Genomic DNA, 24,460 nt, shown 5'->3' on the forward strand with positions numbered 1-24,460 from the left:
ACTATTGCTACCTATTAACTTATATGATATTACTTTATGTTATTAAGTTTATTTCTCTTATTCCAGTATTTTAGAATATTGATCGCTTTTATACGTAAGCTGTATTTTCAATTTAATTTTCCCTCTGTCTTTCAAGAAATGGCAGGTTCCATTAATTACATTTTCATTAACTTTCTCCACTGTTGCAAATTTTAGGGTTATGATATCTTTAAACAAATCAGAATATACTTCTCTGGTCTCGATTAACACAATAGCTTTCTTCAGTCACTTTCGGTAGTGTATTTCTTATGACCAATTAAAAGGTGTAGCCTTCTGAAGGTGAAGTACCTACTAAGATTAGCAGAGCTAAAATTAGCGAAGTCGACATTGGCAAGGCATCTTTATCTGGGGGATATGTCACTTGCTGCGTGTGTACATAGAAAAGTTATTGAGAACCTAGCCGAAGAATGTTCTTCCAACACAAAGTCATCGTTCATTTATTAATAGTTTCATTTTCACCCTGAGGACGTACAAGATTTGTGTGTAAAGATCGCCATTGCTCGGGCCAGGTAAGTCTTTCAACATTTAATATATTTTAGTGTATCGTTTGGTGAAGTGCTGTGTTCTGTGAAGTCCGCCAATTTTGCCAAGTGCTATTTGATGTTTGCCATGGAGGGGGAAAGAGTTATTCGAAAGAACAACCATTGTGGCGCCCAGATGCTCTTACAACGTCACACACGTATAAGATAATTCTGACACTCTTTCTTCCTACCCTAAAAATACCTAACGTTTGCATCGATCGTCATAAGGCACAGACTACGCATTTGCGTTTCTTTTATTGACGTTCCAACGCTGCTGTAATGATTTGTTTTGTACTGTACATGTCTGTTTACGTGGAATGTGTGTTGATATTTTGAAACGGAAATTTATATTAAATAGAAACCTTATTTAAATACTAGCCGTACCCGTGTGCTCCGCTGCACCTGTTAGAAATAAATATAAAGTAATTACATAATTAAAATAGGACGTTTGATCCAGGGAACATTCGTGTTTGATAGAAGGATAAATTGTTTAATATGTTACTTAATTTACATTGTATTTAAGTAATTAAAATGCTATCATTTTGGTCGAGAGATCAATCATTTGATGCAATGACAATTCCTTTAACATGTTTTTTTTAATTGTTATTACATGCAACCATAGTTTAATGAAGATTGACATATCATTTAGTTTTAATGTGTATACTTTATATTACTTGCTATATGTTTCAGAAGTTACTGTAATAACATTGTAGAATTATGTCCATCTAGAGAAACTACACTTTCCAATGGTGAAATAATAATTAAACAGTTTATTAGCTTCCGATATTACTTCATACAAACACAGAAACATTCTCTTTAGCTATGTTTAATAGCTTTCGATTGTTGTTGCCCAAGGCCCCTTATAGACGAAGTCGTTTTTTTTTATTTCAGTACAGCACATTAGATGGCGTTGCTATTGTAATTTTAAAACTCATTTATATCATTAAATATCTGTCCTATCAAAATTTTGTATAGAATAAAATTTATCGGAAATCATTTTTAAAGAAACTTTTGTTATGTAATATTTTTCATGAGAATCAATAATAAACTAGATATTTCGATTTATTTAATTCAGGCCCCCTTATAACCCCCCTTTTAAATAAAGTATTTTGAATACCATATAGCCTAAAATCTAAGTTACAACGAACTTAATTTATATTCCAATTTTCATATAAATCGGTTCAGCCATTATCGCGTGAAAAGGTAACAAACATCTAGACAGACAGACATACAAACAAAAATTTCAAAAAAGCGATTTTCGGTTTCAGGATTGTTACTTATACATGTTAACACCAATTATTTTTGGAAAATGGAAAATTACCAGAAAAATTTTGGCTACAGATTTGTTATTAGTATATTAACTAAAATGTTATAGCCTGCAGAATCGTGCCAGTCTTGGAATAGTATTCTGTTAATATCTCCCATCACTACTAATCATATCAAGATTATAAATTATTTCCAAACATCAGAATTGCATTTTTATAAGTCATTATTCTATCCGTTCATGATTAACGCGGTAGAGACATAAACTTTGACAAAATAATAAACAAAGACAAAAATTAAGAGTATTATAAATGAAAATGTTGAAAAAAATATTTAGATGTATAAAGGATTTCATAACTAAAATTGGAGACCTATAAAATAATATTGAAATATATAATAGTATATTATGCAACGAGCCTATAATGATAGTAATTAAGACGCGAGTATGTCTGTTTATGAAACGAGCGCAAGCGAGTTTCATAATTTTCATACAAGCGTCTTAATTACCATTAGAGGCAAGTTTCATACGACTTTTTATGCTCGACCATATTTCTAACTTGAAATTATTCATAAGTATTCATTTTATTCGTATCTGACTGAAGATCGGAAGTGACCTTGTGCAGAGCTCGTAAATTGTGAGATGTGCGCAGACGCGAAAGTATTGATTTTTTCCGAGGAACAATAATGTCATTGACCTTGATGTAATCTAGAGAATAACATGAACTAATTTTGATATAACCTGGAAATTGATTTAGAATTGAAAAACGAGATGACAAATTGAATTTATTTGAATATCATTTACAATTAACGCTAATTATTATAGTAACAGAATATAACCTTCTGCGACAGTATTGGATTTCCAGCCTGCGTGACGTTTTTCTAGTTGTCTTTCGATTGCATATCCAAGAATAATCGAAAACCTGAACTTTAATGAATAGGTGTACTTTAATGACATGCATTAAAGGACTGCTACCAGGTGGATAATTACTACATTTCGGCATGGTCGAGCATAAATTATAATATAATCAGTAATATGTGACACGAAAAATTAAATCGAGAGGGATTAAAAAATGTCTTAGAAACATGACCTATGAATAAGAAAGATAACGTTCAGCTTTTAAACTAGTAGACCTAGGCTTACATGATTCTATACAGTAACACAACTACAGGGCATAACATTGTTCAGTAATGTAAAAACCTTAATTAGAAGGATAATGAATAATGCGATGATTGTAATTTTTTTAATCGCTATTTGTTACTTAATTACAAAGATTCAAATGAGATTACGTCATCTTATTTTAATTAAGGATATTCAAACTTGAAATTTGTGTTGAACTCGTTAACCTGACAGTTTTGTTATTCTGAGTTGCTTTGTTATGCGAAGTAGGCCTGTCTGCGGTTCGATCCCCTGTCTTAACTATTCTACTTAACGTCTATTTGTTTCAATGTATGTTCTCTCCGGAAGTTTTCGGGATAATATTTTAAAATAAGTGTGGCCAGACCTAAACTATGTTTTGGTAGTGAAGGTTGGACGATTCGTAATATTGATTCAGAAAGATTAATGGCGGCAGAAGTGAGATTTATGCGTCGTATAACGGGATACAAGAGAATGGATCACATTAAAAATTTTGACATTATGAAAGAACTGCAGATTGAACCGATTACGGAATACCTACAGAAATACAGACAAAACTGGAGATCACATGTCATCAGAATTCCACGCCAAATTTTAAATTACCATCCTGTGGGCAAGAGATCCTTGGGCAGACCGTTCAAGCGTTGGCCAGTAGCAATACATGCAAGGATGATGATGATGATGATGATGATGATGATGAAGTGTGTTCCTATCACTAATCAGAGTGGTACATTCGCATATTTACATTGATGTTAGATTCCTATTTCAGTTAATAGCTACCGTTCTTTAACTGTAGATATTCTGTATTTTATTTCTTCCAAGCTATAGTAAGTAAATGCTATCAAATTATTCACAGATGCATTTTTTGCGAATCCCTTTCTCTTAAAAAGTTAAACAATATTCCCAGCCGGATCTAGATGCTAGAACTCTTAGTCCAGAAATCTACATGATAACAAACGAGCGCTTTCAGTTTCCACTTCAGCCTATTTCTCAGGTACAAGCTTGCTGATATGACGTAAAGTCTCTTGCACTTTAACAGTTCTTAAGGCTCGTTCACAATGAAAATTAAACATAACGTAAGCGTTTACTTAATAGTACATTATGCAACGAGCCTATAATGATAGTAATTAAGAAGCGAGTATGGATGTTTATGAAACGAGCGCAAGCGAGTTTCATAATTTTCATACGAGCTTCTTAATTATCATTATAGGCGAGTTTCATACGACTTTTTATGCTCGACCATATTTCTAACTTGAAATTACAGTATTCAGATGTATACATTTTATTTGTATCTGACAAGATCGGAAGTGACCTTGTTCTAGGCCGTGAATTGTGAGATGTGCGCAGACGCGAAAGTATTGATTTTTTCCGAGGAACAATAATGTCATTGACCTTGTGTAATCCGTTAAACTTGGTATAACTTTGATTATTGAATTCGACATAGAAAAACGAGATGACAAATTGAATTTATTTGAATATTATTTACAATTAACGCTAATTATTATAGTAACAGAACATAACCTTCTGCGACAGCATTGGATTTCCAGCCTCCGTGACTTTTCGCTAATTCTCTTTCGATTGCATATCCGAGAATAATCGATACTTGCGGTTTATAACGGTACAAAGCTGACTCGTTATTGCTGAACACCTGTAAGCTGAGTTATCATTGGCTGAAAACACCTGAACTTTAATGAGTAGGTGTACTTTAATTACATGCATTAAAGGACTGCTACCAGGTGTATAATTACTACATTTCGGCATGGTCGTGCATAAAAGAATATAAACGTTACGGTAAAATCAAGAAGTCATACCATCATTCACGATGGGAACATAAACATAACAGCAAACATACTTGGTAACCATGGAAACATAACAACGATGCCATTTCCGCATATTCTGTCGTATACTTCAGCGCTCCACGATTGTGTTCTGTTTGCAAATCACGTAAGCATAAGCATGAAAGTTTGGAGTTTGCAAACTTTCATGTTAACGTCTAACGGCAATGTTTATGTGAATTATTGTGAATGATCCCATTTGGTAGCCTGGCCGCAAACTTCTGTGTTTATGTTACGGTTATGTTTAATTTTCATTGTGAATGGGCCTTTACTGACCGCAATGAAATGACCAGAACATCCCGGCTGTGCGGATGAAAAGTATCCAGAATAAAAATACATATATGCCTAAAAGTATTTATTATACATACTTTTGGTTCACGGCATCGCAAAGGGATTCCCTCCAAGTTTTATCCATAACCCGTTCAAGCGTATGCACCACGAAAGTACAAATTACAAATCTACAAATTTAGAGGAAGTAGATCCAATAGCTACAAATTACAGTAAAATGTGTTTCATTAAACATTCGAAAATATTCTTTAACAGTGATTTAGCCTATAAATATAGGACATCAGCGATTTATATAAAAGGCTTTGGTTCACATAAGACCGATTTTTCAAAAGTGATAGTTAAAGTTATATCAGTAACATCCATTTGCCAAAAACATAATAGAATGTTAACCAAATATGATCATGATGTATGGTACTTAATGTTAACTATGGACTTCTTGTAAGTCACTTAAACATCTCCCTTTATTGTCTTCAGATCTATCAGTATATTAACATCATGTAATTGGTTTTTATATGCCTATATGACGTATTTTTATACTTTGACATATCCTCCATCAGTATATTAATTGCTGTATAGGATAAATAATAAATGCAATACGGGATTGTCTGGCTCGATTCGAGAAAAATACCCCCGACTTTTTAGGCGTTTTATGACCACTGATGAAACTAGGATCCATTACTACATACCAGAGACAAAACATCAGTAGAAACAATGGAAGCACAGTGATTCTACGCCTCCAAGCCCTAGTATGATCTGTCTGTCCTGGAATTGGAAAAGATCTTGATAAAAATGTTTTGGGAGCTATTTTATTTGGAAAAGTCAGTTTTGGGAAGAACGGATCAGAAAAAAAATATCTCGAAACGAAAAATGAGATCTCTGAAGGCTTGATAGTCTGCATTCATTTGGTTTGGGGTCAGTTTCATAAAACGAGCAATCTTGCTGGTTACAAGTTGAAAAATAAAACAGAGGCATAGACAATGTTTCTTTACTAAGATTGTTTGACAACCTTTTCAAGTAACTATCATTTTGTTGACAAGTCTGACAAGCAGGATGGCAAATCATGAGAGAGTTTTATTGCAGAACATTAAACGCGCTCGAATAACAGTGGTCGATTTTTCGGCATTTTCCGGCGCAAAGGATTGCGGTACCGGTACTCTGGATATCCATGACCCTTGCGGCTAGTATTGTATGTACACAGAGTAGCCTCATTTTAAAGAAAAAGACTTACACACTAGGGCAGCCGTGGCGAAAATGCGATCGTGCGCCGAGCCACTGTATAACCTGCAACTTGCATAACACCTATGGAGGGAGGCGGACACCAGAAGGGGAAGTGAAGCAACTGTCTGACTTATTAACGGATTTTCATTTTCCTTACGTCAAGCACTTAAATATAATTTTATACAGTACAAGGCTACAAACTAATGTTCAGTACGTGTAACGAAGAAAGAAATGAACAAGAAAACATAGGACACATTATCACAACCTAAAATTAACTGACTGCAGAATGTCTCTGCAACAAAGTTTCAAATCAGGAATTATGTTACTTACTGCCAGTCATAGTTGATCACAAAGGTATTTGTCTATCAGTCGTGATCTAAATTTAGTTTTTAATATCTTCATTGTTGAAAATAATTTTTCACAAACGTAAGTTGTAGCGAACATGGCTTCAAAAGAGCTAGCGAACGAACGAAGCCTCGAATATTTATTTTTTGACAAAGATTTGGAAAGTTCAACATTTGTCAAGTCCTTATATCTACAGAGTGTAACGAAAGTTTCTGTAACAGTATGTTAAAATTATTGTCTTTTATAGTTTCCATTTTCTCAGGAATCATGACCAAATTTTATGGTGTAGGAGTTGGTACTAGTTGATTGTGGTGTGATGCAATCCTTTATTAATATTTTGGGTGAAAATGTGATATTTACCATCGAATATTTGAAAAAAAAAAACTGAAATTTTCACTGTACCAGAAACTTTTGTTACACTCTGTAGATTTCATTTAACATCATATTATAAATCTGTGAATTTAAATTGAAGATCTAACCGCATTATTCGTACATTTGCTGAAAAAGGATCGACGTACAGAGATGATTATGATGAAGTGATGATGATGATAATAATAGCAATAACAACACTTAACCTTTTAATGTTTCATCAGCAAAATGTAGTAACTTATAATGACGTTTTATGTTACACAACCGTTTTCCTCGTAATACTTGTGAACAAATCATACATTTAATATTCTCATCATATTGGCAGCAAAAAATGCGTCCTCCCATCCTACTTGAAACTTTCGTTTTTGTAGAGGTACATGGTTTCGAGAGAGACATTGCGACGATATGCCACTCGCAGGTCAGAGACAAATACAAATGGAACGGAGTTTGACTCCAGTGAGTGAGAGGGTGGGGGTTGGGGAAGGTAGGAAGCAAAGGAAATGCACAGCTATCATTGCGAGCCACAATGTGCTCGTGAGTCGCATTTTCGCCACGGCTGCACTAGGGAGAGCTATCCACGTGGACTGGCTAATCAGATTAATAACATAACTCTTCGTACAACACAGAGCTCAGTAACATGTCCCCTCGGACAGAAATATCTGGAGAATCGTTAATATTTATTACAGTATTTGTTTACGTTGTCATTTGATAGCTAAAGTTTTAATAACCGATTTCTTAATATTCAGCTGCATACGAACATCTGCACGTTACGAGCGAATGACGTCACTGCATTTTACGAAATCAAAGCAGAAATGGAGTTTCACGTTACTCTGCAGTGATTTGTCAGGAGTCGCGGTTACAGTATCCGCCGTTTTGGGAAGCACTTCAAATATGAAGCAGAAGAAATGTTTTACGTATTACAAGTGCAGGTAAAGTTTGTGAAAAAATTACATGTAGACTACAACGAACGGTAATAATTTTACTTAAGTAGATGAATCAAAACCATGTTCAGTTGTAGTGTGTATCGTTATTTTTCTACCACTGTTTGATGACAAACAACTCTAACATTGGATAAAATGGGGAGTTTCGTTCATAGCATAGGACTATATTAGGTCTAACATTCTTTAGTCACTGTTACTAAATTAATTAATTAATATCTTATAATTTATTGTGTATCGAATCAGACTTTCCTTAATTCTCTTCTTTTCTTTTGCTGAAGCAACCTTACGTCGTATATACCGATATCACAGGAGAGTATGTTTCATAAGCGTATTCAGTATTCACTTTAGATCAGCGGTGACCACAACTCGAGCTGCAGTGATTACATGCGACAGACAGCCTATGAAGTAAGGAGACGGAGGAAAGGTGCTTGGCATGAAAACTACAGCCAGTGGTGGTTCCTGTACTAACATCTTGATCAATCCCGCGGATAAAAATCTCAAGCTTTGCTGTATCAGTAATGTCACTGCTGTCATCAAGAGCCAGTGAATAATATACGATTTTTCTTGCTTGTTTTTTTAGCCTTCCTCTTGAATATAATCAGGAATTTTCTAAATTCTTCTCTCGATACTTGGTCGAAAAATTCGTAGTTTTTCAAAATTAAAAACTTCTTATGGACAAGTTATTTAAACTATTTTAATCATTACTCTTTTTAGAAATTCTGATCTATTAAAAGACTTTAGAGCACGAGATATTTCAAACCCCATTAGGTAGCTGACTTCCTTACATTTATTTATCTCATCTTTCTCTTCCTGGCTATGATTTAAGACATGTCAATTCCTGGCGTTTAACAGTTCGTTGGCACATAATATTGAATCAGGTTTTCTACAATATTATTATTAAATAAATAACTAATAAATAGTTATCCTCATCTAAAGATTAAGAAGATTAAAATTAAGATAAAACCTAATAATTTTATCCTTCTAGGGAGAAGATCTAAAAATATCAATATTCATGCACGTACAGAAGCATTATAGAAACACATACTTAATGGTCAATAATAATAATAATAATAATAATAATAATAATAATAATAATAATAATAATAATAATAATAGGGCTACATTATTCAGCGTGGCAATTAATGTTTCTATATACTCCTAATTGAACTATTGAGCAAAGTAAACATATTACATTTTCTCCGACAGAACAACAAAAAAGTTCTCCTTCTCATGCTTTACGAAACCACCTCTTACTGCTTGTAGAGACAGAGTTTGTAGAGCGACCGCCATTGCTTGCCTTCAGTACGTAATCACGACACCCGGTTTGGTCACCGCTGCTTTAGATTAATATTCTAAAAGTCAAAATAAGATTAAATTTCTTAGAACACTCTTTTTGAAAAATAATTTTTTACCATGGTTTCGGCTCAATAGTAAATACGAGTAATATAAAGCTCGTAATGAAGGTTCAAAGTGATGTTCTGAACTTACTCATTGTCACAATGAACTATAATGCCCATACACAAATAACATAGGAAGAGCTCCAACTCAATGTATACTTTCGAGAGGCCATTAAAGCGATATTAAACCCAAGCCAATGACAGCAAAAATCGGAGCAACGTGTCTTCTTACACAGCCCGAGTGGTATTACAGATATTTATTATACAGTATAAACAATATTATTGTTATTATACCTGTTTTTCTAAAAATGGGACATGACATTAGCGCTGCGATCGGAAAGCACATCATATATCATAGGAGGGCTGTTGCTATGGTAACAACGGCTGAGTTAATGTTACAGTTCCCACATGATGAGTGCTCGATAGCTCTGTTGGCGCCACTTTTTGTGTCAGCTATTGATACGTTTCAGGTTTCGCATGATAGCTCGCATCAGCTGATCGCGTGGTCGCCCAAATTGGCAACGTAGCGCTGTAGTTCCAAGCGTGGCTGCTTAACTGTCATGTCCCATCTTTTGAAAATACAGTTATAGTATTTTTCATATTATTCCGTAAGGTAAACTAACTAAGGAACTTCTATGATTATAATGTACTGCAACAGTTACATTCAAGTGGACCGTTTAAAAAATCATTGCGCTGCTCATGATGCCGATATTGAGAAATAACAAATAAAACATTTATAAAATATACGATATGAGAAAGGCGAATGGCTTGAAGATTTTACGGAGACATGTTGCTGCCAATCACGAATAAAAATAATAGCAAGAAATGTAAGGAGTTCAGAACTATCAGCTTAATATCGCACTCGGCGAAGATTATCCTGCGAATACTGAATCAACGACGTTTATATTCTAAGATGGAAGGACAGTTGGAAGAAGAACAGTTTAGCTTCAGAAGGGAAAAGCTGCGAGAGATTCAATTTATTGGACTGCTACGAACAATCGGCGGAAGATACCTAGAGAAAAATAAAAAAGTGTATATAGTATTTGTAGATTTAGAAAAGACATTTGACAGAGTGGATTGGAATAAACTGAAGGGGATCCTGAAGAAAATTGGTGTGGATTGGAAAGAGAGGAGGCTGTTCAGTAGCCTTTATATGAAACAACGAGTCAAAGTCAGGATATGAGGAGAAATGTGAGATGGAAGTCGAATAGGAAGAGGAGTACGACAAGGATGATATTGCTATTAATTGATGTCGATATTTATTTATTGTCTGTTAGAAAATAAATTGCAATGACATAGTCTCTTATCTCTAAATTAAAACTAAAAACGTGTAAAAGAATTCTTAGGCCCAATTGTATAAAACTCCCTGACTAAAGATCAACTTTGATCGAAGATCGAAAAGTGAACCGAGTTCAGACACTTCTTCTATTGTATAAAACTTTTCTGCGATCAAATTACCTTGGTTCAAATGCAATCTAAGTTCACGTGAAAAGGATTTGGCAACATCGCATAAACAGGTGAAATACGTGATGCGCGGACAGGTTTGTTCAGTGTTGCCACTCTAGCGACTTTAACTCTTTTTCAACAACAATTTCTTTTAACTTTTATATTGCTTAAATAGGGATTTAGTGACCTTTTTAGCACCCCATAGTGACAAAATTTAATCTTTCTTTGTTGATAATGAGAAATCTAGCGACTTTACAATTACTTTTTGGCGACTTTCCGTACACTCTGTTGGAGACAATGGTTTTTTGTGCAATGTAAATAATGGCGGACAATAAGAAGAAGGTTGACTGTTCTCCGAGTTGTTATCATGTTATGGTGTTTGATACTGCTAAACATAATAAAGCTTTATAAAACGACAATTTTCGTTTAGTAATACAGTTAATTGAACATTTATGAATGTACCTATCATATCCATTAATAATTAATGGTTGTTATAAACATAATATAATTATAGGTTATGTTATTTGATACGGCTGAACACGATAGAGCCTTATAAAATATAAGATTGTTTGTGTATTAAGGCAAGAAATTGAAAGAAATATATATAAATGTACCTATCATATCTATTAATATTAATAATAATGGATATTTTATTTGCACAATCTGTCACTCGTATATTTCAAACAGAAAAGAAATAACTGAACTTGGATCATCTAACTTAATCGGAGAAATTTCTTCAGTTAAAGTAGACTTTAGTTTGAGACAAATTAATCTCAGATTAGACTTTATACAACAGAAAATTCCAAGTTCAGCTGAAACAAGGATCAATTTAACTTCTGATCTAAGATTAAATGGTTTATACAATCGGGCCTTAAAATATTCATCAGTATTGTTAAATGCTTTATTATCAATCACTTATATATAATTTTCTTAAAATTCTGTCTATTCAAACTTGTTACATGAACTGGAAGATGATTATATAACTTAAAAGCCATAATATGATGGTTGTTAGCTGTTATGAATGTCTACATTTAGGTATGTACAATTTTCCATTATTCCTAGTGATATAGTCATGAATTTCATTATTATGTTTCATTACATTTTCATATTAATAGCACCATAATTAAAAGACAGGTTACGGTCATAATTTCTTTAATAAATAAAGACCTACAGTGGGCAATCAGCTTAGAATTTGTTAGCAACTTGGTGGTTCTCTTTTGAATAACAAACACTTTGCCAATGTGAGCACCATTTCCCCAAAGTAATAACCCATATGTAATAATTCTTTGGAAACAAGCAAAATATGCTGCTTTAACATAAAACTGTGGCATAAATGTTTTTAAATTCCTTGGTACAATACTCTAGAGCACCAGGTGCACACATAGTCAATGTGACATCCACTTGGAGGATTTAGTGAAGAACTATTTTCATAAAATAGGACGGGGGTAATAGGGAAATACGAATAAAATGCGTAAGATTTGCTGGTGATATGGCGTTGTTATGAAGAGGAGATGATACTAAAGGATATACTACTGGAGCTGAATGGCAGCTGTGAGCATTATGGAATAAAAATAAATGCAAACAAGACGAAGATCATGGTTATGGAAGAAAAATAAAGAAGGTAAACGTGCGAATTCGAAATGAGACAGTGGAATAAGAAGACAGCTTTAAATACTTGGGGTGTACTATAAGCAGTAACATGAGCTGTTGCCAGGAACTCAAAAGGAGGATAGCAATGGCAAAGGAAGCTATTAATAGAAAAAGGAGCATCTACTGCGGACTAGTGAAGTGCTTTGTGAGGAGTGTGGCATTCAATGATGCAGAACTAGGACAGTACGACGAAGTGAAGAGGAACGACTAGAAGCATTTGGAATGTGGATATGGAGAAGAATGGAGCGTGTGAAATGGACAGACAAAATAAGAAATGAAGCTATGCTAGAAAGAAATTATAAAAACATAATGCTGAAAATGATCAGAAGAAGGAAAAGGAATTGGTTGGTCACTGGCTGAGAAGAAACTGCCTCCTGAAAGATGCACTGGAAGGAATGGTGAACGGAGGAACGACTAGAAGCATTTGGAATGTGGATATGGAGAAGAATGGAGCGTGTGAAATGGACAGACAAAATAAGAAATGAAGCTATGCTAGAAAGAAATTATAAAAACATAATGCTGAAAATGATCAGAAGAAGGAAAAGGAATTGGTTGGTCACTGGCTGAGAAGAAACTGCCTCCTGAAAGATGCACTGGAAGGAATGGTGAACGGAGGAAAAGTTGGAGGCAGAAGAAGATATCTGATGATAGACCACATTAAGATATAACATTTATAAGTTAATTAAATATCAAAGTTATAATTTCTTTCATGCACTTTTGTAAGGTATCGTAGAAAAATCCATCATACTTCCAAAAAATTGAATTTCTTTAACAAATGAATGTGCAGCATGTTTAACGAAGACCTTTCTTATCTTTTAAAGGAAGTGCCTGGAGAAGTCGGCGATGCCTGTGGAAGATCTAGAAGTGTTTGAAGTAGAGCCCATAACAGATCCGCAGAGAAGAAGAAGTAAATGGCCTCAGCATTTGGCAGCCTGTCTCGGTAAGATATCAGTTCATTCCATTTGACTGCATGTCTGTCTGTTTATATATATTTATATCGATTTGTACCTATTTGTGTACATCAGCCGTGGAGAAAATGCGACTCATGAGCACATTGTGGCTCGCAATGATAGCTGTGCATTTCCTTTGCTTCCACCTTCCCCAACCCCCACCCTCTCACTCACTGGAGTCAAACTCCGTTCCATTTGTATTTGTCTCTGACCTGCGAGTGGCGTATCGTCGCAATGTCTCTCTCGAAACCATGTACCTCTACAAAAACGAAAGTTGCAAGTAGGATGGGAGGACGCATTTCTTTGCTGCCGATATGAGGAGAATATTAAATGTATGATTTGTTCACAAGTATTACGAGGAAAACGGTTGTATAACATAAAACACGTTATACTACCTGTTACTCATGAAACATTAAAAGGTTAAATGTTGTTATTGTTATTATTATTATTATCATCATCATCATCATCACCTCTGTACGTCGATACTTTTTCAGCAGATGTACGTATAATGCGGTTAGATCTTCAATTTAAACTCACAGATTTACAATATGATGTTAAATGAAAGCTAGATGTAAGGACTTGACAAATGTTGAACTTTCCAAATCTTTGTCAAAAAATAAATATCCGAAGCTTCGTTCTTTCGCTTGCGCTTTTGAAGCCACGTTCGCTACAACTTATGTTTGTGAAAAATTATTTTCAACAATGAAAATAGTAAAAACCAAATTTAGATCATGACTGACAGACAAATACCTTCGTGATCAACTACGACTGACAGTAAGTGACATAATTCCTGATTTTGAATTTTGTCGCAGAGACATTCTGAAGACAGTTAATTTTAGGTTGTGATAATGTGCCCTATGTTTTCTTGTTCATTTCTTTCTTCGTTACACGTACTAAACATTAGTTTGTAGCCTTGTACTGTATAAAATTATATTTAAGTGCTTGACGTAAGGAAAATGAAAATCCGTTAATAAGTCAGACAGTTGCTTCACTTCCCCTTCGGGTGTCCGCCTCCCTCCATAGGTGCTATGCACGTTGCAGGTTACACAGTGGCTCGGCGCACGATCGCATTTTCGCCACGGCTGGTGTACATTTACCTACAGTTATTTACCAATTTAGTCGATCCGTAGCTACCTATAGCTACTGGATGTGCTTAAATTAGCGCATAAGCTCTCCTTGGCGTAGGCCTATTACTTCGTTGTGAAATGAAAGGAAAATAATGTCATAAGACTCATGCCGCAGCTATGGCTCAAACGCTAGCGCGGTGGACTTCCATCCAGGCGGCGCAGAATTTGTGATGGACAAAGCAGATATTGCCTCTGATTGAGGTTCTGCTTGACATTTATTTATTTATTTATTTATTTATTTATTTATTTATTTATTTATTTATTTATTTATTTATTTATTTATTTATTTATTTATTTATTTATTTGTTTACTTATTTACTCATTTATTTACTTATTTATTTGGTTATTTATTTATTTATTTACTTGTTTACTTATTTATTTATTTATTTATTTGTTTGTTTGCTTGTTTACTTATTTATTTACTTATTTATTTGTTTATTTGTTTACTTGTTGACTTATTTATTTATTTATTTATTTATTTATTTATTTATTTATTTATTTATTTATTTATTTACTTGTTTACCTATTTATTTACTTATTTATTTATTTGTTTATTTGTTTACTTTACTTATTTACTTATTTATTTACTTATTTACTTCGTTATTTATTTATTTATTTACTTGTTTGCTTATTTATTTATTTATTTACTTGTTTACTTATTTATTTATTTATTTGTTTACTTGTTCACTTATTTATTTATTTATTTATTTATTTATTTATTTATTTATTTATTTACTTGTTTATTTATTTATTTATTTACTTGTTTACTTATTTATTTATTTATTTGTTTGTTTACTTGTTCACTTATTTATTTATTTATTCATTTATTTATTCATTTATTTACTTATTTATTTATTCATTTATTTATTCATTCATTCATTTATTCATTTATTAATTCATTTATTCATTTATTCATTTATTTATTCATTCATTCATTCATGCATTTATTTATTTATTTATTTATTTATTTATTTATTTATTTATTTATTTATTTATTTATTTATTTATTTATTTATTTATTTATTTTGCTAATAATTGTAACATAAAATGTAATATATACAGAAAAACTTTAGCTCGCCTCTGAAAGAGTAGAACTCGTGCTGAGGTGCAGATTCCTTAATAATTATACAATACAATTTGTCTTATGTCTACTATGCAATATACTGTAAGATAATAGATGTACATCTCACTTGACGATATGTGTCAGAGGAAGAACATTTAATTGTATGTATGCATCTGAAGTCTGATTACTGTAATACAGTATGTTACTAATCAACTATGTATGCAATGGAGAGGGGAAAAAAACTGGCCACCCTACCCCATTATCACTTGGCCTAGTTGTCTCATAAGTGGAGTCTTGTTGGTATCACTTGTGGGGTTGAGACCTGTCTTGAGACAGTTGACTAAACGAACAAAGAAGATATATATAGCACAGGATAGTCCCGGTTACAATATCATTCCACCAACACACTCCGCCTTCCATGTAATAGACTGGGGTGATGTGTTGCTCCGGACCCTGGGGGTTATCAGATCCACCACGAATATCATAAGTAGGGCTAGGATTTTGATGAAATTGCATCTTTTTTCTAATAAGCCAGAAACATAGCTGCTTTAGTATTTATGTTTTACGTCATAAATTGAGTGTTTTAAGACATATTTGTTAGGGCATTTTTTTTTTTTGCCTGTTTCAACTCATAAGACCATCTTTTGTTTTATTCGGTCATTTTTTAGGCATTTTCATTTAATTTTGGCCAAAAATTTCCGTTATTAATGTAAAATAATGTCTATTTCCTTTGATATTTTCTTTACATATCTTGTCCATTAATACTCATTATTTTGTATGATATTTTAATCGTTTTTCCACACAAATATTGCCATTTTAACGTAATACACCCCATGTAATGGATCAGTCCAACCACCCCTTCAATAAAGACTCCTCTATCTGTACTCTATACCTGCTAATTCCGGATAAGAGTGGCCTTGTGGTAGACTACACGGAAACTAAAAGTAAAGTAAATCCATGGTGCTACAGCCCATGAAGGGCCAAGACCGACCAGCCGACTGCTGACCTCACGTCCACATGCCGACGCAGAGGTGAACGATCATACATGGAAACTACATCAGATAAAATAATTAATTAAAGTGTACTACTTAGAAAAAAATATGTCAAATTTAATTTAATTACTAGTCTAAGGGTGGAATTCATAGTCGTCACTTATAAAATGAGTGAACCCTTAAGTAATAAGTGTTTGCTTATAATATGGGAACCCTTAAATCAATTCCGAATTCATAGACAACACTTATTTTCACGTAATGAGTATTCACTTACAGCTGCCGGACATGACGTCATAACAAAAGCTGACTCTCATTGAACTAATCGAAAGCAGCCCTACACGTGGAGTTGCTATAACAACCAGTTATCAATATTATTGTACCCATACTGAATAAGTTATATACAGCAATAGTTTCATGATATGTTAAATTCTAGTTGCATGTTAGTTGTAATTATAATCAGATATCCTACTAATTGGAACACATGTTGTGTAGTAGTGAATTTCTTAAATAAATAAATTAAGCCTATTAGGCCTACATAATACTGTATATTGAATTTATTAACATAGAGTTATATTTACTCTGTTATATCTATACTTAACTCTTTTTAATTTATTCTTATTTGGTATTTTTCGTTTATATCTAGATCTGTGTCTTTTATTTAGGTATTATCTATTTTTTTTTAATTTTTAATTTGTAATTACACTTGTATCTGTTTTATCTCTTTTTTCATGTTATATGCAATTCTATGTTTTTTTAAACAAGTATCTGTACTGTCTATTGTAATTGGGGATTTTCCCTGTTATAGATATAAATAAATAAATAAATAAATAAATAAATAAATAAATAAATAAGTACTGGTAAGTAAGTAAATAAATAAATAACGATCAATTTGACTAGAGCAACAACTTCGAATTGATCTGAAAACTATATCGCTTCTTAAATTCCAGTTCACTATACATTTCCAGAGGATTCTCCATGTCTCTAATATACCTTTTATGGGACACGTATATTTTCCTCAATTCGTTCAACAAACTCCTCAAAATGCTCAAAATCATTCTCAGTATCCATTTTGAAAATGAGTGGTCACTTAAGGGTACAGATCAGCTCACTTAAGTAATCACTCATTATGCGAATGAGGGACAACTATGAATTAGAAATGAGTATAAGTAACCACTTAAGGGTTCACTCATTTATAAGTGACTACTATGAATTCCGCCCTAAATATTAAGTAGTACAAAACCTCTTTTCCTACTAAGGCAATTATGTAAGATCAATTTTTAGGGCATTTTTGTCATATTTTTAGGACATAAATGCATTGTTTTAGGACATTTTTTCATGATTTATAGGTCATCAAAATCCTAGCCCTAATATAAGATTCTCGGGAGGCCAAATTCTATCCCACTTGCTGACATAACGTGGCTTGACTAAAGTTGTCTTTAATCTGCTTGTTCAGCTACCCTGTCCGCGGTGTGCGCTGGGGCAGTGGACGGGTGGACAGCGGCGGGCATCCCGTATCTGGAGCAGCCGCGCAACATATCTGTGAACGTCACTATCGAGGGCATCTCCTACGACGAAGGCTCTTGGATCGGGTCCCTGTCTCCCCTGGGCTCTCTCGTTGGCGCCATCCCTGCAGGCTACCTGGCAAATCGGATAGGACGGCGTGCAGTATTACTCATTATGGGGATCCCGATGGTACTCGGGTGGATTATAATCATTTTTGCCGACCATTCCGTGAGTACTTTTTTGCATTAGACTAATTAGGGCAATTGTACGCAAGTCTTTTTTTTTAACTGAAGATGGCCCACAAAATGGATTAGTTCTGCAGTGCTTGGAAAAAGTGACATAAGTCAGTTTCCACAAACCTTTTTTGATAATTTATTGACAACTTACACTGGTTTATGTCGATTTGATTTTTTTTCTGTATGAATTATTGTAATGGGAGAAATACTTATGTATTTTTTCCCAAGCGAGCAGATGTTCCGTAAGTTGTCAATAAATTATCAAAAAAGTTTGTGGAAACTGACTTGTGTCACTTTTCCCGAACCATGCACAATTAGGCTATAACCACAGTCTACTATATACAGTCGCGAAGCTCTATATGTAGTAAAAATGCAAACATGGGTAGTTGCCCACCACTAGGATCGCTACTATCGCCTCATCATCGCAGATCTCTCTCCTAGCAGCCGACAAAATATGTTACACTTTCGTTGTCGTGTTCTTTTGGAAAAATTCCTTCCATTATTGAAATATTAAATGCATAAAGTTAATTTATTATTTTAATGAAGTATATTAAATTCCACCATAAACTCGAAGATACCTGCAAGAAATAAGTTAATATAATTTTTGTTTGTGCAAAACGAACTGAAATTTACTATAATCGCTTCACTCATTCAAGATTATAGCGATAATTAACTATGAAACCAATAAATATTAATTTGCATTTCTCTTTACAACAATAATAATGGAAATATGAATTAATGGAGTAACTTACGTGTACCGGTACTTGTAGTGTAGGCTTACGTAGTTAACAAAGTGGGATGAGGTTAAGCAATAATAATCACACCAGAATTGGAAATAAAACGTGATCAATAAATTTTATTGTAACAGACTTTTTCTACGTCTCTAGTAAAGCAACAAATAAAAATAACAACAAAATTAACAGCTATAATTAAAAGCATATCCTTTGAAGAAAAATGTAGGCCTAAGCAATAATAATCCCACCAGAAGTGAAAATAAAACGTGATCAATAAATTTCATTAAAACAAACTTAATTTTTCTACGTATTTAGTAAAATAACACATAAAAATAATAACAAAATTAATAGCTGCAATTAAAAATATATCCTCTGAAAAAAAAAGTAGACCTAACCTTTATTTCTCTGGAAATTTAGCAGCCTAAGTGACAGAACTTTAACCGGTATCTAATGTCCTTTCGGTTAGACTGAAACATTTCATTGTGAAATTTAAGGATATAATGTATTCTAACAGTCACAAAGAACTTCAAATTAACAGTTTTGTTTCTGCACGGCATTCTTGTGGAAACCCAGGAACCTTTCTGAATCTTTCGGAAATCGGAAAAAGGATAACTCTGGCCTCTTTCGCTTACTGTTGCTACAGTTTATAGCACTACAAACGTCTTCTCCTTGTCCCATATTATTATTCCAATTATTATATTTTAGCCATTAACATTTTCATTATAACCAATAACGAACATTTCACAAGCATCAATGTGAAACACGCAACGAGCTAGCACTCGATAGAAATACGACACAGTCCAAAGTCGACCATGGACAGTCTATTGTTTCTAGTTGCTAACCGCTTGGAGCGCTTTATCACGAGATTTGCAAAAAAAACACCTCAAGCTTCGCGACTGTATATAGTAGACTGTGATATAACTATGCATGTTACAAGGAACTGTAAACCATTCGCCGTTTGGACCTTGTATCTTACAGTGGTGTTTTATTTTGCTCAGAAATTTTAACTCTACATTCTGGTTTTTTTTTTTGTTTTTTTTTTTTTTGTTTTTTTTTTTTTGTTTTTTGTTTTTTTTTTTTTTTTTTTTTTTTTTTTTTTTTTTTTAATATTCCTTTTTAATGGCCATGTTTTCCTTTTTGTGTTGCAATAGACTGAGAGTTGTTTTCGCCTTGAAAATCTTATTGGTAATCAAAAGTGTCTGACAATAATTCGCCAGTAAATTAGTTCTAAATTTTATAAACCGTTACTCTGTAATTTAAATTTGTAGAATCATAAGCCTTTAGGGTAATATTCGAAAATGTTTATTATTAAGCAAGAAATTAAGGAAATGACTGGAATCCGATTAATTAACTTTCAAATATTGAATTCAATATATTGAAACTCTTAGGAAATCTTTACCGGAACACATGGCACGCCATAATAAAATTATTTCATCGAGAACTTGAATTACGGATAAAGTTTCTAGTCGATATTTTAGCTTCTTTGTACTTTGTTTAATAAGAAAGTAGAATGTTCAATGTACTAGTTCCTCTTACTTAGCAACCTAGGGCCGTTTTCATAGACATTTTTAGCGCGGGCTTCCGGTGGATGTTCAGCGTTTTTCGTATTCATAAACCAGTGTTAGCGATAGGATATGATTTGAATTCTGTACTAGTAACCAGTGGATAGCCGGGGCTAGCTTAGTACGCTCGTGGCGCGTGCTGCGAAATGTCTATGAATAGCACTCCTAGAGACTTTTAACTTGCCGCATTACATTTGAATGGCTTTTTCCTTGTTAGGTTTTAATGAAATTATTCATATTCAATCGGGTATATAGCCTTCTTGAAATATAAAATTCACTGGAAAATATGGCAGTATGTAGTATAATATCTTAAAGGCAAGGTAGCAGGAAATAGTGACTCAACAGAAATCAGTTCTGACAGACAAGGATTTTCATTGAGTTAGTAGTTTCAGTAATTAAATTTAGGAAGAAATGCTTTTAAAATGTGTTCTGAATGCCACTGAACCATATAGAGTCGTACAGGGACATCATTTTATTTTTACTTCAATTTTTATTGTACCTGAGTTTTTGAATGTACTTCACTCCCACCCCCTTCTACTAGTAAACTTCTAACCGTTCACGACACAGAGCCGAGGGCGCGTAAGCAGTACTGAGTTAGTGAGTATAGTACGTTTCAGAAATATGTTCGCGTTTTCCAGTGACGAAAGAGCTTTCAATATTGAATCATATTTTCGCACAGGTACTGTCGTCCATTTGCCTACGTCGCATCCCGGTTTCCCCCACCTGCTTCTGTTCCCCCTCTGTAAAGTGTAGTAGCTGGGCTGTCTTAGCTCTTTTCTGAAAACATTAATTTCTGTTAGGAATTGGACGTCTACGTAATATTATAAAAGTGTTTAAAATAACTTAAATAAAAGGGCCTCGTTAAGTAATTAACTGTCACGTGATTCACCCCCCCCTTTCTACGACCCTGCGACAAAACAACTTGAACGGACAGTAGATAGCATTTCTGAGTAATTTTATCTTTTCGGATCTGGCAGAAGTGAAGATTGAATTTACAGTACGTAAGGTGCTCTTTTATAGAGTAGGTACAGAATTATTTCAACATGAGTTACGCGTACGAAGGACGAAACTGGTAATTGGAATTAGGTACAATAGTCTATAGTGCGACAATATGCACAAAAGAACTGAAGCCTGTATCGAAATGAACGGCCACCATTTTCAAAAATGTGTTTAAATATCCATATTATGATTATTTTTCAATTTAACTTCATTCTCTATATTGTACGCTAATGTGCTGTAACAGTACAATATACACTGCATAATTAATACGTCCGAATGGATAGCTCAGTTCGTGAGTAAAACACTAAGTGGTAATACTGTACTGTATTTTGATTAAACAAAAACCTAATGAAAATTATCAAATTCAAAATTGTGATATTTCCTAGTTTACATAATTGAACTACTTTTCTTCCCTCCTATACCTAGTAAAGTGGTTTGTATTTTACGCCAGTATCATCGAACTCCAGTCGTGGAAGGGGTAGCAAACTGTGTTTCCTCTTTCAATCGTTAATAGAAAGGTTAGCCAGTTTAATATTAAAAATGTTAGTAAAAATAAAATGATGTCCCTGTATAAAGAAGGCACTACTCCAGTAATTCAGTGATAGGACACTTGTTCTCAAAGTAGAAACTGAAACGAGATTTCTCTTATCCAGAAGACTACAAAACATAAAAAGACCATTAACCTCCATATAGGTCTTCATAAAGTATTGACGCCAGGGTTATAAAATTTGATCAGTTTTGCAATGTTTTCATTGAGAAGTGACGTTTTCCACGAGATAGCGACGAGTGTGATGTGTCGTAACAACCGACGAACTCGTATTCTGGACACACAGAGATATGGCTGGCACTGACGAGTGTGACGTAATCTGGGAATTCGAAAGCATGGTTATGAATAAGTCCAACACGTGACACAAACATAATACGCGTTGGGAATATAAACACATTGCGAATTGATGCAATTAAATATTCTCTATTTTGATATACTTTGCATAACGATGTTGTATGAACTGCGAGCTTATTTAGCGTCAATGGAAACGATAATAGAGAGATGAGAGCGAGAATTCTTATGAGATTACTTGACATTCCCCTTAAAGTTGGGGAACACCTCGGATAAAGCCTAACCAAGTAGTAAACTGTAGCACTGGTCCTGCTCGCTAACCACTAGGCACATTCTGTGACTCTCCTTTATTTGATCCGAAAATTAATAAATTGTAACGAATGTCACATTTAATATATAGCAGTATATAAAATCCTATATATTACATAGATTTTATGGTCAATGTAGAGTATCCACCGCCCACTGAACGAATATTTCACACTCTTATCACTGCTAATGTTGCACTATAAACCAATTTTATGTAACATGTTTCTAAATATTTAATCTTTTAAATACCGGTACATTCTTTAATAAATCACTGAAAAACAAATGTGAATACTTATATGTGGAGTGAGTACGAAATTATTATTATTTTTTATTTTTGGCGCATCATTTTTACGTAAATAACGACAAATAAAAACTAACATGCCACGTAACAATATTTTAAGAAATACAGGAAACAAGCATGAATAATATTCACCATTCTTAATGATCGTGGGATAGAAAAAAAAACGTATGGAATAGAAATTACATATAAATGTGCGTGTAATAAACAATAAGCAAACCATCTTCGATTAATCATTTCAAAACAACGTGAATATAGCGTGGATTGTGTAGGAAAATAATTTCTTTTATGTTGCTCCCAATGTGCATCATTGTTAACTTATGAAAACAAATGAAAATTAACATGGCATATAAACACTATTTGAAGAAAGATAGGAGATATTAAGTAATATTCATCGTTCTTAATTATCTTTGGATGGAAAATAACAATGAAATATGTATAAAATAGAAATTGCACGCAGGTGAGCATATAAAAAACAGTAAGTAGAAGCATTTATTTGATTAATAAGCTTAAATTACTCCAGGTTTAGTGTAAGAGTGGCCTATATTTAACGATGTCTCCCAGCAAATTACTTAATTTAAAAACAAAAAAATCGTGTTAGAAGATTGAATTTATGTATTTTCTCTGAAACTTTCCAAATATTTGTAGGCAGTCTTTTACATTAGATTGCCTATCAATTGATAGGATATTTTATGAGGTCATGACTGAGATATCTATTGTCGATTGCTTTTATTTGTCAGTAGGCCTTGACTGACGGGTATATAAGGACTGGCGCTCTTAGGAATGGAGGTCGGGGTTTGGGATGGCTCACAAGCAACAAGTTATACTAAATATGTTTAGGATTAGCGTAGAACTGGCCTATGTCTCCTGTAGTGGGCGGGACATAAGTAACATTCACCGTTTTTGAGTAATCAATATTAAAATGTGTTTCTTATTTGCTACGAGGTAGGCTTTTAAATGTCTAAACTCATTTTGATTCTCTCGTTGCATCTCTGCTTCCGAAATTTAGACTATTTCTTCTTGTCTGTTGTTTTGTGACGTATTCGGTTTGATTTCTTGTCCAGTATTGATCCTCTAGTTTTGAATTTGCCCACTATTTTATGAACTGTTTGTTCTATTAGGCGGATAAGGCCTGATGGCCTTAACTACACCAGAATAAATAAATAAATAAAATAAAATAAAATAAATAAAATAAAATAAGATATACTGGGCAGTGAGTCGTTTCAAAAAGTTACAAGAAATGAAAACTCTTTGTTTGGTAGTAAATCTTAGAACCATATCGCAAACCGTAGACACGAACAGAGAACTGAAACCGCCATTCAGATGTTTGACTGATGCGTCATGCCGCCTTATCGCTACTACTCGTATGTAACAGCTGCCTGCGTATTGCGTATAGCAGCGAGCC

At 33.7% G+C, this 24,460-nt stretch overlaps 1 protein-coding gene across 2 annotated transcripts in view; it reads left to right on the forward strand.

Annotated features, from left to right (window-relative positions):
• The first annotated feature begins 381 nt into the window (after nucleotides 1–381).
• Nucleotides 382–24,460, forward strand: part of LOC138709640 (facilitated trehalose transporter Tret1-like) — a 29,826-nt gene continuing 5,747 nt past the window's right edge. The window contains exons 1-3 of one of the 2 annotated variants that reach the window (XM_069840557.1): nucleotides 382–548; nucleotides 13,269–13,387; nucleotides 18,033–18,310. In XM_069840557.1, coding sequence (XP_069696658.1) covers nucleotides 13,291–13,387; nucleotides 18,033–18,310 — 375 coding nt within the window. In that variant the 5' untranslated portion in view covers nucleotides 382–548; nucleotides 13,269–13,290. Of the gene's footprint in view, nucleotides 549–7,861; nucleotides 7,943–13,268; nucleotides 13,388–18,032; nucleotides 18,311–24,460 lie in introns of those variants that run through there. The other variant, XM_069840555.1, reaches the window with a different exon arrangement.

The sequence above is a fragment of the Periplaneta americana genome, chromosome 11, assembly GCF_040183065.1.
Source record: "Periplaneta americana isolate PAMFEO1 chromosome 11, P.americana_PAMFEO1_priV1, whole genome shotgun sequence".
NCBI lineage: Eukaryota > Metazoa > Arthropoda > Insecta > Blattodea > Blattidae > Periplaneta > Periplaneta americana.